General features: G+C 35.5%; 1 protein-coding gene across 1 annotated transcript in view; it reads right to left on the bottom strand.

The window, feature by feature from the left end:
• The window catches only part of LOC129225234 (uncharacterized), a 395,408-nt gene that overhangs the window by 250,345 nt on the left and 128,419 nt on the right, over positions 1–16,644 (bottom strand). Inside the window, exon 3 of the mRNA XM_054859808.1 lies at positions 1,483–4,103. Coding sequence (XP_054715783.1) covers positions 1,483–4,063 — 2,581 coding nt within the window. The 5' untranslated portion in view covers positions 4,064–4,103. The remainder of the gene's footprint in view (positions 1–1,482; positions 4,104–16,644) is intronic.

Below are 16,644 nucleotides of genomic sequence, written 5' to 3'. Positions count from 1 at the left end.
TTGTAATATTTTATAGTATTTTCTGTGTGTGAAGACAGATTTTTACAACGTCAATTTAAAAATAAAAATTAAATTCCCTTGTACTCTTCAGGTTTTTGAAGAAATTCGCAAAATTCCCTGGATTTTCCTTGTTACTTTCTTCTATATCTAATATATAGAAGAAAGTATTGGATTCGTGCAAATTTTCGAATTTCGAAGGATTCGAACGTTTTGAGGTGTGCTGAGTCCATTTCGACTATTTTTGGAAAATGTCTGTCTGTCTGTGTGTGTGTATGTGTGTGTGTGTCACGTCTGTGTGTGACCAGTTTTTTGTGGCCGCTCTACAGCAAAAACTACAGCATGAAATCGATCGAAATTTGGTACACATATGTGCCCCTATGTGAACTTGTGCCCATTGGTTTTTGGCGCGAATTCCTCCAAGGGGGGTGGAGCAATGGGACTTTTTTTGAGTTTTGCGTGACTGCTATTCCCCAGGAAGTAACTGGCGGAATCAGACAAAATTTGGTCCATATGTTGTCCCTAACAGGTACAGATCCTGATTCAATTTTGGTGTCAATAGCTCAAACGGGCGCTGAGCTATAGAACGTTTTTTGCCGTCAATTGTGACTGCCGTATCTCAATAAATAATGAACGTAATCAAACAAAAATTTATCGACAAGTAGCCCTTAGAGGGTATAAGAAATGATTCTATTTTGGTGTCAACAGCTAAAAAGGGGGTGGCGCAATCGAACGTTCTTTTTTTTCCATTGTGAGTGCCATATCTCAAGAAGTAATGCTACGTTCTGGATGAAATTTGGAATAAATATGAATCCATATGTAAACAGGCGTTGGTTCAATTTTGGCGCCAATCGCTCCATGGGGGGCTGATTTTTTTTTATTTGTGTGAATAAAAATAGCTTTTTAATTGCAACAATAAGAAAGATAAATCGTAACAGACTGTCGTCTGCGTTCAGCTCGTGCTTTTAATTGCATGGAAATGATCCGAAATATTATCTCAATGATTTAAAATTTTTAACTGTTGCCATCTTGTGTATGTTAACAGATATATGTTTGTAATTATTTTAAGCACGGTTTTTAAAATAATTTTCAATTTTCATTCTTTGCTTTGCTTTTGAGATAAATCAGGAATTGAGATGGTCATCAAGTTTTGGCATGTATAATTTTGTTTTCATTGGGAATATTGCTTCCTCGTTAAGCATGGGGGGAGGGGGGGATCAGAATTATAAGAAAGATATAGAAGAAAGTTTCGTGATGGCCATAACATACTAGTTTATTTTATTTTAAAATTCCCTGCGTTTTTCTTGTTTCTTCAGGTTTCCATGTAGCGTAGCAACCCTGACGGTGGGAAAGGCTAGAAAAAAATTGTCGGACTGAACCTTTTTTTTCTTTTGACAATTAACACGGTCCAGTGCTTTTATTTATCAAAAACCTTTAGCATTTAAGTATCTTAACAATATAAAACAGATTAAAAAGGGTACTTACAAAGGGCATCAAAGTAACTAAGGTCCACATCTTGCAGTTCAAGATGCTGATTATTACAAGAATGCCTCCATAGGTACTCGGCCACTTCGTGATGGTTCATCTTCTCCGGAGGCACAATGCTGTTGGAAGGGCGCTTACAGAAGTCCTGCTCGATCTTGCTGATCTGCTTGTTGATTAAGGCCAAAGTATGGTTGTCGATGTCGTCAGAGGCGCGCTTCCGGTTTTCCGACCACGCGCCGTCCGAACCCTCGTCTTCGCTGGTGTCCGGGTCACTACTGTGACCACTGGACAGTCCGTCTTCCAGAACAGGCATGCTGCTCATCAGGCGGCCACCAGAGTTCATGCTGCCCTCGAGGGACACGACACTTTCCACGTCGTTGCTATCACAGTCTGTCGTCTCGGGAGAGAGGGTAAAGTTTCGAGTGTGATCCACTTGCTCGCCGACCTCGGTTTCCCCGAGGTCTTCAGTACCGGGATAGGTACTGATCGATTCGAGGTCCTGATCCACCATCTCCACCTGGAGAGTGTGCTGGTGGACGCTTTCGTGCAACAGCATCAACTCTTGCTCGTTCGGTAAGTAAACGACGCCCGTGGAAGTCGAAATACAAGTGCTTGCACCTGCATCGTCGCTAGGGGACAGTGAAATTTCCGGATCACGAGACGGAGACAAGCACTCACTGCTCAACAGAGAACTCTTGGACACGTGAGGGACATCGCCATTTACTAGTTTCACAACGTCATTGCGTTTGGGGCTGTCTTCATTTTCGGCTGCCGACGACTGAGCGAGTCGGCGGCCGACGTAGGAACTACCAGTATTGACTCGATAAAGTCGGTAATCTAGCTCGCTGAAATCGGAGTCCTGAGCCAGTACTTTGGTGCAAGAGTCTTTGCTCTCATTTTTACTGCAAACACCAGTAATAGGATCATAATCTTTCAAACCGTTTTTACCGCCAGATTCGTGGTTACCGCAATCCGTGAGTTCTTCAGAAGATTTGTAGGCGCTTTTCCTATGCTCAGCACTTAAAGGCTTACCGTTTCCCGCTATGACTTTAAGCAATTCCTCGCAGGTCGAAGGATGGGTCTTTTCGGCACTGTTTTGTTCGTCAGACGATATTCTATGAGGGTATCCCGGTCGGGGTCCATACCGGCGGGGAGAACCTTCATACTCTGCAATAGGAACGTTGCCAATGAGACGAGCAATACCTTGTTTCACTGGAGACGCCGGTTCGGAATCAGTGTCCATGTCTTCGTCTTGACTTAGATTATGCAAACTACCAGTATGATCTTGACCTAACCCATCAATATTCCATAAACCTCCACAAGGCGACATTGGAGAACTGGCATCTAATGTATCAATGTGAGGTTTGTGCATGATGCGGAAAGACTGGTCAGTATCACTGTTGGGCGATTCTAAAATTTCACCAGGGTACGTTGAATAATCCGTTTCATTCACATTTGTCTTAACATGCAAACCGTTACTGCTGCCATTGCCGGTAAAAGAACTATTAGAACTACAATTATCTTTCGTTTGGTCTATTAGTTCTCCAATATCATCGTAAACAACTTCGGCATTGCTAACTGGCGCTTCGTATACTAAGTGTCCCGTATGTTGTTTACAATCCGCAGGTAAATCTTGCAGTCCGCGAACAGAAGAACTCTTCCTCAGACTTAGCCGACCATTCATTCTTGGCATATGCTCGGGACTCTTCTCCTCCAAAATGTATGAGGCTTCAGTTCTATATTTAGCACAAGTGTGTAATTTATCTACAGAACCCGAACACATATTATACATGTATCGACGGAGTTTATCATCATACATGACGTCAGCGCTGAACCGTTTAAAGTCTTGCGATTTCGTGCAGCCAACGTTGTTATTGCACGAGGACTGGCTGTGATCGTGAGACGCCCTCTGCCGGTGGTAAGAGACTTCATCGCTGTGCCGCTTCTTGGAAGGCTTGCTCCTGCTTTTGGAGAAAATTTCGCGGCCGCCTGCGATTTCGATGCGACTATCCCTCAAGCAGAAACCCGGATCCATGTGATACCCAACGTCCAACTCTGGATCGTACACAACCTCTTCGCCGTAATCACGTCGATCGCACGTCACGGAAGACGTGGAATTGCTTCTTACTTCTTCCTTGGGAGGTCCACTGCTCGAGTTGCACAGCAGGCCACTATTGTCGTAATCACAGTAATCGTAGGCGCTTATCACCGAATCGTCTTCAGCGATTTCGGCAGGCGGGGGAGGGGGCAAAGGCGTCTGCTGGTCCCCCCCACAACAGGAAGACGTTTCGCTCATATCAGAGGCGGGGCGAGCCAGGATGTCCTGGTGGTCCTGGTTGTTGTGGGGAAGATAGTTGTCGTTGGCTTTATCCATAATGCTGCTGCTCATGGCACTGTCGCTGCTGGCAGTCGACAGCTTCCTGTGGTCCTTGATGTTGTTGTTAATAAGGTTGACACTGTTCTGGTTGAAATCACTGTTGGAAACAGCATTGCGTGGTCTGCACCTAGGAAAAAGCTTATTGATCTCCTCGTTGTCGCTGCTGGCTTCTTCCGACAGAGGTTGGTCCATAACTTTAGCCATGACGAAGACATCACAAAGTTACTCTCACTGCATCAGTGACCTGCAAAATTTAAAATCAATATAAGCCACAAGAAATATATTTATAACACATCAATGGAATCAGAAGAAGAAAGATTACTCATATTAAGAAAATACATTTAATCAGTCAATGAAAAAAAAAAGCAACACTATTCGTAACTTTGCAATCAAACATCACGACATATACGGCATGATTTTTAGATCCGTTTTTACGTGAGAAATTTGTTTCAGGATTCATTTGCTTAACATTAAGAGCGGAAGGGAAAACCATGTGAAGGATATTTAAAAGCTATTTTAAGAGCGTTTCTAATTCAAAACTAAGAGCATAAGTAGACTAAGAACATTATTGGCGACAGCGTCAAAAAGAAGCTATAGTAATTTTAAAACTTCAAATGAAATACAGGTGTCAATTTTAGTTTATGTACAAATACTCGTTTAAAGAGAAAGGACTACATAAACATTTTAGAACTGTCGGAAACTTTTTTTTTAACAAATATTTGTCAGAAAAAACAAAATTTAAAAAAAACACACAGTCATCAAATTCAAGCATTCCAAACATCTTTCCAATAGCAAATTTTGGCTTGCATAAAAACAAAAAAGCTCAAAAAATGAACAATGTGTGTATTCAAATCAGATAAACATGGTACTTAGTCTTAAACAGATTAGTACAATAATGATAACTAATTCAACCTTCATTTTAAAAACAAGAATTTTCTAGAAACAATCCAAGCTATACGGGTGTAACCTTCGCGTCTATTTGACATGAATAAGAGTTTTTAGAGAGTAAATAATAAATCAAAAAACAACAAATGAAGACAAAAAAAAAAAAAAAAGGAATATGAGGAAATATGACACAATGGGGTCGTTTCCAAAATTTTAAAAGTATTTTTTTCTCAAAGAGCATGCTTAAAAACATAGGATCTGACCATTTTTTAAACAACTTGTTTAAGTTTAATATTTTTAAAAAATTACTTTAATCGGAATGCTTTCATTGTTTACGCTTCTGCCGATGACATCACAAATGATGAAATGCCCTTAACTGTTGCCATTCACAGAACGTAATATTTAATTCGCATCTTTACTCACGTGTATTAACAACGATAGAGTTGATAGCAAGCGTAGAGCGCAATATTTAATTCGCTTCTTGATTATTGTAACGTGGAAACGCGGTAGAAAGATGCATCAAAGTGCATCATTTGTGACGTCATAAAGAAAACGCCTTGTTTTCTAAATCGGACATTAAAAAAAATTAATTAAAAAATAACTGTTGGGAAAATAAAAGCATTTTCTGGGTCCATGTTTTTTTTTTTTCCCTGCTTATTCTATCAATTTCAGTGACTAAAAGTAGTACTTTTGACTGAAGGAAACAACCCCATTCTAAGGGAAATATGACACCTTTTCTCATGATTTTCTAAACTAGCTAAAAACCATTTACGCTACCAATTTTAGTTTTATTATTAAGTGATATACTGTGTCAACTCAACATATGTTAAGAATTTTTCTAAGATCAGAATTCTTTTCCCTTATTGATTTCCTTCTAGTTAGAAGAACTCATAATGTGTCTGTTGCTCTTCAGCTAGTTTTGTAGAAAACAAATGAAGAATCGAGCAGAAATGATAATAAAAGCTAATTCCACTTAACACAAAAGACGAAACGAAACATCAAATTATCTAATATATCCATTTTTGAATGTATATCTAACGCGTTTTGAGTTTTGTCTATCTATGGTGTCTCAGTTTCCGTTTTTTCCCCACAAATTTATTCAAGTTGCTAACCTGCTTCTCCAACTTTTATACCACTATATTTTGAAATTCAATAAATGTTTTATATCTCCATGAATTTATCATGTGTATCAACACGGTATATACCTACGTCGTGGAAAAACACGAACTTTTATCCAAAAAAGAAAGTTCAGAACAAATTAAAATGGAATACTATAAAAACTAATTTGTAGCTACACTACAAAATGCAACTAAGCTTAAAGCGTCCCAAATTTAAAAAAAAAAAAAAAAACATTACTGAATTTATTTATTTATTTTCAAAATGAGTTTAAGAAAAAAAAAAAGAAAAGAAAAATGGTTAAGATTTTTCTCTGTAGATTTCTGTTAAGGAAAACATTTCTTCAGGAAATCTCAAACGAAGCAGGGGAAAAAAAAATCTTAAACTACCTGAGAAAAAGAGATACGAAACAAAAATGAAGACGAATCTTTCTTGAAAATATATATTGAGAAAAACTTTACGAGATTAAATGAACCATTTTAAAAATGGAAAACTACAGTAAACCTTTGTTTAAAGAATTATGAAATTCAGCAAAGTAAATGCTATGGAATTATATGATTTTTTTTTCTTTTACAGCGCAACATTTTTTTTTCAAAAGAGATAAGCAAAATATACTATGAGAACAAAAAAAAAAAAAAAAAAAAAAATCATAAGGGGGGGGGGACATAAACGTTTTTTTTTTTGTTTTGTTTTGTTTTGTTTTGCTTTAAATATGACGTTAAAATTTTTGAAATAAAATAAACGCTTGGAATTAAGCCATCGCCAGTTACAATATATCAAAAATATATTAATTTCTGCAAGCGACTTGTTACCATTTCATCTTTGTTATTAACAAAAACCTTATGCGATTGAAAACAAGTATCCAACCGTATTTATCATCGCAAACCCGTTGAAAACTGATCAAATAAGATTAATAAATACACATCAGCAACAGGCTTATTTACCCAAACTCATCCTTCAAATAAAATAAAAGCGACACTTTCTTGAAACTCTCCCATAAAGCACGGCTAAGTAAATATGAGAAACCTAATTTAAATCTTGCAATATCCGCTCAAAATAATTGAAGCGCGCCATGCAGTGAATTGAATTCTGGGAGAGAAAAATGTCAACCAATCTACTCTTGGATAGCGAAACTTAAATCAAAGCCGGAGAAAAACGGCAAGGAGCAAAGCCTGGAAGAATCAATAGAAAGAAACTGCCCAATGAATATAGTTTAGAACTTAAGAAGCAGCGATGACTTTCAAGACAAATATTGACATTTCTCCCCCCACATAATCGTACGAACTAAATTAGATTCGGACTCGGATCACTATTCCCCGGAATGAAATTGCAAATATTCGCATCAATTTCGTTACTAATTTAAGACGGCCAATGATTACGCTCTTTTTAAAGCTTTGAGTGGAAAATTCAAGCGCACTTCCGAATGGGGAGCCCTTCAAATGCTAATTTGAAAGGCACCCTTTCGAAATGAGCGCAGTTAATTCGGGGTTTGGGAGTAAAATGTAATAAACGCTGTAAGGACAAGCAATGCATAAATGGCATTGGTATTGTTAAGATTTCATTGGTTCCCGTCAAGCGGACAAAAGAAACGGAGGATAGAAGCAAGTACAGCCAAATCTTATTAACCTGAACATGACAAGGAACATATTTGCTCATTTTATTCAAAAATCATCACTACCAATACAAACTGTCCGTCTATTCATGAATTCATGTACACATTAACCGAATCGTTTTGTTAGAGATCAGTCACTCGTCAAAATTTCTAATTTTAGAAAAACATTTATATCATTATATTAAATTATTCAATAGGAACTAAAACGTTTTTTACTTCCTTTTACAAAAAAATGAAGTATTGTATTCGCGAAAAAATTTTCAGTCAAAAAATTCGGCCTTAATTTCCATTTTTCTCACCCCCGAATTAATGTTGAGTTTTTTTTTTCGACCCGACCACACGTGGATATATGCCTAGGAACCTACAGACACCCGAAATATCCATTTTGACGACCCCCGAGTTAATTACAACGAATTTTCTCGTCACGTCCGTATGTACGTATGTATCTCGCATAACTCAAAAACGGTATGTCCTAGAAAGTTGAAATTTGGAACGTAGACTCCTAGTGGGGCCTAGTCTTGCACCTTCCCTTTTGGTTCCATTCGAATGTTCCAAAGGGGGTCTTTTGCCCCCTTTTGGGGGGAAATCACTGTTAATTTCGATGCAAACTGAAGTGGTGTTATAATTTGTCGGACACTTGGCGATATATCGCCAGTCTTTTGGTCGCCAACTTGGCGATTTTTTTTTTTTTAATTTTAAATTTGGTTTCAATTTGGCCACTGTTGGTGATATTTAGAGAGTAAACATTTGAATCACATTAAAATTGCCAATAATGGGGAAATGACATTAAATTGGAGTAAAAGGAAGTCATGTGATGCACACATCAGCTCGTTTATTGAAAGAAATATACCTAATCATGTTATTTTGAGGGAATCATTCGGGTAAGAAAGTAATAGTCTCACCTTTGACCTGAAACTAGGACCGCTCACTAGTTTTACAGATGCATCCCCTGCATTTAAGGGAGCCCCGAACTTACATTTTTTAAGGGGGGGGGGAATTCTCAATTTGCCGAATGGAACTCGAACTTTTGCCGAATGATGATACTTTTGCCGGATGGAACGGAGAACTTTGGCGAATTATGATTATTTTGCCGACTAGAACTCCAAATTTTTCCAAATGATGATAATTTAGATGAATCGTTGCACAAAATTTGCCGAGTAAGGAAATTTTTAGGAGGTCACAACGACCTCCTGTGACCTCCCACCTTTGCGCCCCTGCCTGCATGTTCTGTGGAGTATTATGATCGCATGCTAAACAGCAAAGAAGCATTAAAAAAAAAGAAACACTAAGGGATATATCACGGCGCATATTCATTTATATGCAAAGCTTACACGGAAAGATGAATAGAAATTCAAGTTTGAAAAAATACAAACTAACTTTCTTTCTAATCATTAATTTAACGCATTGATGAATGTTTAAGCATTAATCACCCTTTAAAAAAACGTACTTAACCTTCAGAAAATGATAAATTGAGTGGCTTTCAAAAAATGTCGGGAACTTAACACTTAACAAAAATTATTCATGGTAATTCATCACACATCAAGGACGGAAAAGCGCAGTAAATTAGCTTAGTCGCAAATGATATTCGATTAAAAATGAATTCAGGCGTATAATGGCAAAAACATTAGATAGCATTAAGAGCGGGAATTAAGAAACAGCGCAGTTTGAATTCTAACCGAGCATTTCGTTAGTTGCGCTTTGTAAACTAGGGTGGCCCGAAAAAACTTATTTTTTTATTTTGAAGTTGTCGCAAAAGTTGCGAGTGATATAGACAAAGAAAAAAAAAAAAGAAGAAAAGAAATAAGATCAAAATTGGTGGACATCTTCAAGTCGCAAATTTTAACAAAATATGAGAAAAGACTATTTCAAGGACCCTTCTTTTAATTAGATGTTTTCTCAATGTAATTGTAATGTCTTCAAATAGAGCCTGATCTAAACCAAATTAAAACATTGTGCTTTAATTTGTTTTAGATCAGTTAATATCTTCTCGTGGCAAAAAAGTCCTAAAATTTGCCAAAATAATAAAAAAGGTACATTTCTACGCATTTTTGGTATTTGATAAGTAATTTGTTTTTAAATAAAATAGCCGTAGTATTTTTTCTTTATAATTCTCTGTATAATTCGAAATTTTTCCGCTGTCGTCTTTCTTAGTTAGGGAAAAGTACAGAAGTCCTAAAACTAACTTGAAAGATAAGAAAAGTTACGTTAGAACACAAGTTAACAGTCACCAATTAATTGCTCAGCGTAGTTGAAATTTCAATTGCACATTTTTTTTTCTTATCTTCTAAGATTATTTCTGGTAAACTAGATAACTTAATGCTTAATTTGGCAATTGATGATGCAGCTTTTGGCAACAGCTACAACAACAACAATTGCGTTCTATTTCACTTCGATTTATTTCAGCAGCATCCTGTCAGCTTCCATATTTCAACTATACCGCAATGATTATAAAAATCTTCAGCTAAATCCTTTTTGAGGAAGACAAAAGACATCATGTTAGCATTTTACTAATTAATATACAAAGTACATTAAAAACCAAACATAAGTTTTTGTTAATCACAATATCGTGCCCTTATTTACATAACGATTCCTATAATAATTCCATTTGTGCTGAAAATACGCCATTTATGTCTTCCAATAGAGCTCATCCTCAATATTTTGCAATGCCATCACGAGTAACTTTCAATACAGTCAGCTCGCTTACAACGAGCCCTGATTTCACGAGAACCCGGACTTAGCGAGGAAATCGGAAATATTTTGATTGGTACAATGTTAAGTTCATGGGAGCACAACTCTTTTTTAACGAGAAAACTCCGTTTTTGAGCGAGCAATACTTTTGCGATTCATAAAATTTCTATTTATTTCCAGCTCATTTTACCTTTTTTTTGTCAAATTTTCGTTAATATATCGAATACAACCGAATGGTAGTGATAAATCATAAGCCCTAAGAATAAACGACGACATCTGTTTTTTTTTTTTTTTTTTAATTTTTTTATTTGTGAGTACAGAAGCATTTAAAAGTTAAAAATGTGTGTATGTGTGAACTTCTGAAAAAGAGATATTGAGATTCAAAGCAATTAACCTACTTTTTGGTTCTGCACAGAGATTAAAAAGGAGAAAAAAGCAACTTTGATAAATTTTATGATTTTTTTTTTTTTTCAGGAACTCGTTTTTTGAGAGCACTCGGTTATAACGAGTAACTATTGCGATCATTTTGCGCTCGTTTTAAGCGAGTTCGACTGAATTAAATTTTTCACAACACATTTGTGATTAGCAAAATGTAAAAAGTTGAATAAATTGATATTGATTTGCCTATCTTTATTGTGCAAGGAATATAATTTTGAAAATTAAGGTAATTATCATTATTGTATCTGAAAGATGTTTAAAAAAAACTTTCATTCCTCATATGGTAATTTTGGAAACGAAGCAAAAAACTATAATTGGGTGCAAGCGTGAAACGTGTACCAGAAACCAGGGTTGGCAAGGTTTTTCCTACCCCCGGTACATACTATGGTAAAAACTGGTACTTACCGTCCTGGGAAATACTATGTCTTTTCCACATGGGAAAAACTGATCATTGAAAACATAAACTCAAAACAATCTTTAAAAATATCAAAATTGAGTTCTAAGTAAATAATAGCTTGAAAGATTTAAAAACCGAGCTGATGTGTGCATCACATGACTTCCTATTACTCCAATTTAATGTCATTTCCCCATTATCGGCATTTTTAATGTGATTCAATAGTTAACTCTATAAATATCACCAACAATGGCCAAATAAAAACCAGATTTTTTAAAACAAATCGCCAAATTTGTCGCCAAGTTGGCGATAAAACTTGGCGACTAAAAGACTGGCGATATATCGCCAAGTGTCCGTCAGATTATGACACCACTTGAGTTTGCATCAAAATTAACAATGATTACCCTCCAAAATGTGCAAAAGACCCCTTTAGAAACACCCGAATGTAACCAAAAGGGGAGGTGCACAACTACACCCCACTAGGAGTCTACGTACCAAATTTCAACTTTCTAGGACATACCGTTCTTGAGTTATGCGACATACATATGAACATACAGACGTCACGAGAAAACTCGTTGTAATCAACTCGGGAAACGTCAAAATGGAAATATTTCGAGCGTCTATACGTTCTTAGGTATATATGCACGTGTGGTCGGGTAGAAAAAAAAACTCAACATTCATTCGGGGGTGAGCAAAATGGAAATTAAGGTCGATTTTTGAGTGAAAATTGTTTCGCGAATACAATACTTCCTTTTTTGTAAAAGGAAGTAAAAAGGAAAATTTAAAAAACAGAGAATGAAGTAGATTTATATAAAAACATTTACACAATACACAGATTACAAATCATAATCGTCTTCATATTCTTCGTCTTCTACTTTTACATTTGATTTTAGTATCAACAAAACAATAATTTCGAGGCTTTTCGCAAACCCAGTCTATTTCTAATCTTATTTTGGATGAATGAAAAATTAGAAAAAATATGTTCCAGAGATACTGATGATGCAAGAAATCCCTGAAGATGTTCCATTAATTGCAGAAATTTTGCATCTATTCCAATTTTACTTCCACCATAGTGCTGGTGAAATAGAGTTTGTAATTAGTTGATTGTGTACTGTTTTTGTATGGAGCTTAGTGGGTTTTTAAAGAAAATCGTAACCAGTCTTCAAAGCCAGATTTTTAACGCTATTTGAGTGGACAAGAATCTGACAACAAATCTGACAACAACAAAAAATGTAAATAAATCTGTTACTGATGATGCAAAAGAACATTTTGTGTAATTATTACACCAAACCAAAATTAAAAAAAAAAAAATATTTAGTAGGTCTACTTAAAAATGTAATAAAAATTTATTTAAATTTAACAAAAATTATTTAGTGCTTCTCTTGATAACACTGGTATTTTTAAGTTTAATAATTTTATTTTATTGTGCTCTAAAGTATTTAGGAAATAAATAATTTAAAAAAAAATTGTGAGCAAATTGTATGTTTTATGCAACAATTCTTCCTAATTTACATTCCTTTTCTAGAGAATAATTTTAAACCCAAGGGAAATTTGTAATCACTATTTAAACTTTCATCTTACGCATCAGATTCAGAAAGCCAAAATATTTCTTACATATTGTTACTTGGAAGTTTTTCCCGGTATTTACCATTTTATCCCAGCATTTCCCGGCGGGATGGGAAAAACTAGTTTTGGACGGAAGAAGCTAATCCTGCCATAAACACTGTAGATATTTCTTCACTGCTGCGATACTACTAATGCAGGAAAAACAACATCTTGAAAAAAATTTCGCGAAAATGAAGATAGCGGTGATTTTGCGGGCTGAAAAATTTTGCGACGTTTACACCAGCAGAAACGAAAGTTGAAAAATCCTGAAAGTAGCTAAATAGATTTTTTTTTTTGCATAAGGCATTTTAAGGACTATTCTACTTCTTAGTTGTATAGTGTTAAAGTGATACTTGTTTATTCAATAATGTTTTGTGCTTATTTTTTATTTTAGATACTGCAATAAATCATTAAATTTTGGCTGAATAAAACATTTCAAATTTTTTATTATCATTTCAGGCTAGAAAATGTATAATTCGTTCAGCTTAAATTTAACCTCCACAGCTGTTTAGTTAAAATCGAGAAAATTAAAGCCTCGCGAAAATAAGAGCTCTTACAGTAGTAGGAGTACTCGAGCATAACAAAACTTAGCTTCGTACTTGACGGTACTCAAAAGCCAAGACTAATAATAAGAGTAGACCGAGCTTTCCCAGACTTGCTGATGAAAAATTTGGTTCTTGGATACATCATGTGACTGGTGGAAGGCGTGGCGAAAACTTTGGCAGCATGGTTGCTAGATGGCAACATTATCTATAGTTTGGCACTCGACATGTATTTTAAGTAATGTGTTTTCATTATAATTTTTTTCCAGGTGCAGAGATTAAACTGTTTTTCTTTTAGTTATGAATTATTTTGACATTAGTAATTAGTTTTTGATCACAGTTTTCAGTAACTTTTATTTCATTTGGAACTGCTACGTCAGCGTTGGCGTGAACGTAATGTAGTAAACGTTTTGCGTTAACGCAAAAATGTACTAATCGGAATCTTAAATTGAAATTGTAGGTAAAAATCTTACCGTTTGCCGATTCTATTTGGGCGCTTACATCTTTAACAGCTTAGAGAGTTATTTAAATTGACTAAAGAAAATGCACAATACTATCTAAACGAAAAACTCACTATATTAACAAAATATTTACAACTTAGAATAACAAATTTACAAATCGGACTCCGTAAATATTCCGCGTTCCATCAATTCTATTTATTTTATTTCTCGCGGGCGTTGATCGTCTGCTACGATCAACGCCCGCTGTTGCTAGGATATCCACTAGTCACATGGTTTGGTTTATGAGCAGCAAAGGGTTGCCATAGCTCGGTCTATTCTTATTATTAGTCTATGTCAAAAGCATCACTTTTAATCAAACATCTATTTACAGTAAGGCCCCTATATATACGAGCCGACGCATCAGCTTAAGATCAGCCATTTTGGATCGGAGTGCTTGTTTGAGTGGTTGTCTTTTTTGGCGAGTTATCGCGTTTGGTGATGGTTCACTGTGATCCATTATTAGCGGCACGTGAATTGTTTAGTAAATAAAATATTATTTTCGGCAAATTTGGCGAAATCCGAAACTTTGCTGCGGTAACCCTAGCAAGCGCAACAATGAAAAATCCGATCCAAAATGGCTAAACTTAAGCTGATGCGTCGGCCTATCTATATAGCGGCTCTAATTTACAGTAAACACCTGATTATCTGCGAGTCAATTGACAATCAGGAACATGTATTTTCGCAGCAAAAAGCAAATACCAATAGCTGTTTTCTTGTCGAAAAATTGTAAATTTACACTTAGTTTTTGTTATATTTATTTATTTGTTTTCTGTGCATTCTTCATTGTACATACTTTTTTTTTTAATTGATGCTAAGTTCTGTTTTGAAAAAATACGAAACATTTTTACTGTTAGTAAAAAGTATTATGAATCAATATAGCTCTGTTTTTGAGGAAGAACAATTTTTTCCTTATCTGGTCCTCATTTAAGCCTTTTAGCTGTTTTCCCGCGATTTTTATTATCCGTGGCACTTGTGCCACTCAATTCCGCGGATAATCGAGGGTTTATTGTATTCGTAATATGACTTTTTCCCGTCAAAAGGAAAAAGCGGAAGTTGTGATAACTTTATAATTACTTTTATGTTTCATTGCTTTTGACAATAATTAAAAACCGGAAGAAAAACGCAGAGATTATGACGGAGAAAGTTAACTCATAAATAGTCTTCAATATAAAAAAAAAATAATAATAAAGGTTTCCATTATCACCTTTTAATTTAATGTTTAACGGCAACGAAAATGTCATTCAATGGGGTTGTTTCCTTCAGTCATAAGTCTTCTTGTCACTGAAATTGATTGAATAAGCAAAAAAAAAAAAAAATAAAATAAATAAATAAATAACATGGACTCAGAAAATACTTTCATTTTCCCCAGTTATTTTTTAATTATTTTTTTTAAATGTCCGATTCTTCAAACAAGGCGTGGTCTTGATGACGTCACAAATGCTGCACTGTGGCGCATCTTTCTACCGCATTTCCACGTTATGATAATCAAGCAGCAAAGTACAATTGCGCTCTACGCTTGCTATCAACCATATCGTTGCCAGTACACGTGAGTAAAGATGCGAATTAAATATTTTGGACCATGAATGGCAACACTGAATGGCATTTCATCATTTGTGATGTCATTGGCAGAAGCGTTAAAAGATGAAAGAGCACCGATTTAACTAATTTTTTAAAAAATATTAAGCCTTAAGAAATTATTTAAAAATGGTCAGATTCTATATTTTTAAGCATGCTCTTTCAGAAAATAATACTTTTAAAATTTTGGAAACGACCCCATTACTTTTATGTTTCATTGCTTTTGACAACAATTTAAAACCGGAAGAAAAACGCAGGGATTATGACGGAGAAAGTAAACTCATAATTAGTCTCCAATAATAATAATAATAATAAAGGTTTCCGTTATCAGCTTTTAATTTAATGTTTAACGGCCCATGTAATATGAGCCCAGGTAAAGCGGTTTGACTGCATAGGTCCTAGTTTGGCTACAAAGAGGGTTCAAAGTTGCTAGTTTGGCCTCAGAAATGCTATGGCGTTTCCATTGGAACTTCAGACTTCGGCACAGTGTTTTTTCTCCCATTCCTTTTTTTTTTTTTTTAAATATGCCATGTGCAATAAATCAGAGCTTTTTTTCTTGTCCCATTTTTTTCTTGTCATTCTTGATTATTGATAGCAGACGATAAATATTCAGTTAAAGTAAACGTTTTTTGTTAGCAAACGATAGATACTTTTTACTGTCCGACCTCGAAAGCCGCGACTAGCACCGTTGAACGGTTCTATTTTAAAAAGGGGTGAGAGCTTTATTAAGAAAATACAACATGGCAGCTTTTCTGCCTTACTGATAAGGAAGAGGAATAATATTTTTAAAAAAAGGCCTCAACTCAAACCAACACCTTTAATAAACGAATCCAACGGAAAACAAAACGAAACAAAACAAAACCAAACAAAAAAGGAAAAATAAATAAAATAAAAAATAAATCATCTCACATTCGTTATCTCTCTTATCAATATCTTCCCTATTTTGATAAAATCAGAAGCGACCTGACGCATGCGCAAATTCGAGGAAGGTCGCGGTTTAAAATATCAAACAGTACTCGCAGATGATTAATATAAACCGAAAATATAATTCATTTAACTTGCAAATGATAAATATCCTGTAACTATATTATTTTGGTATTCAAGTTATTGAAAATGAAAGTAGTATCCAATTTGAATTTGAGACCCATTTGTTAAAAATTAGTATTCAACGAATTTAATTCAAAGGTAAGTGTATACAAATGGCTCATACTGCAGTGAAATAAAAGAAAAATTGGTAAAAATGGTAATACTAAAGGAAACTTCGTTGCATTTCTGGGTTCAGGCTGTCAACTTTGGACCCCCCGTTGCAGCCGAACTAGGGCCTATGCAGTCAAACCGCTTTACCTGCGCTCATACGTAGTGGGAATTGACCTACATCTAGAATTTTGTCCAAATCCGTGACCCTCAAGTTCGTGCCGTTTGGTAGTTAG

Source organism: Uloborus diversus, chromosome 6 (assembly GCF_026930045.1).
Source record: "Uloborus diversus isolate 005 chromosome 6, Udiv.v.3.1, whole genome shotgun sequence".
NCBI lineage: Eukaryota > Metazoa > Arthropoda > Arachnida > Araneae > Uloboridae > Uloborus > Uloborus diversus.
The sequence above is the reverse complement of the archived record's forward strand: the minus strand, read 5'-3'. Positions and strand labels throughout refer to the sequence as shown.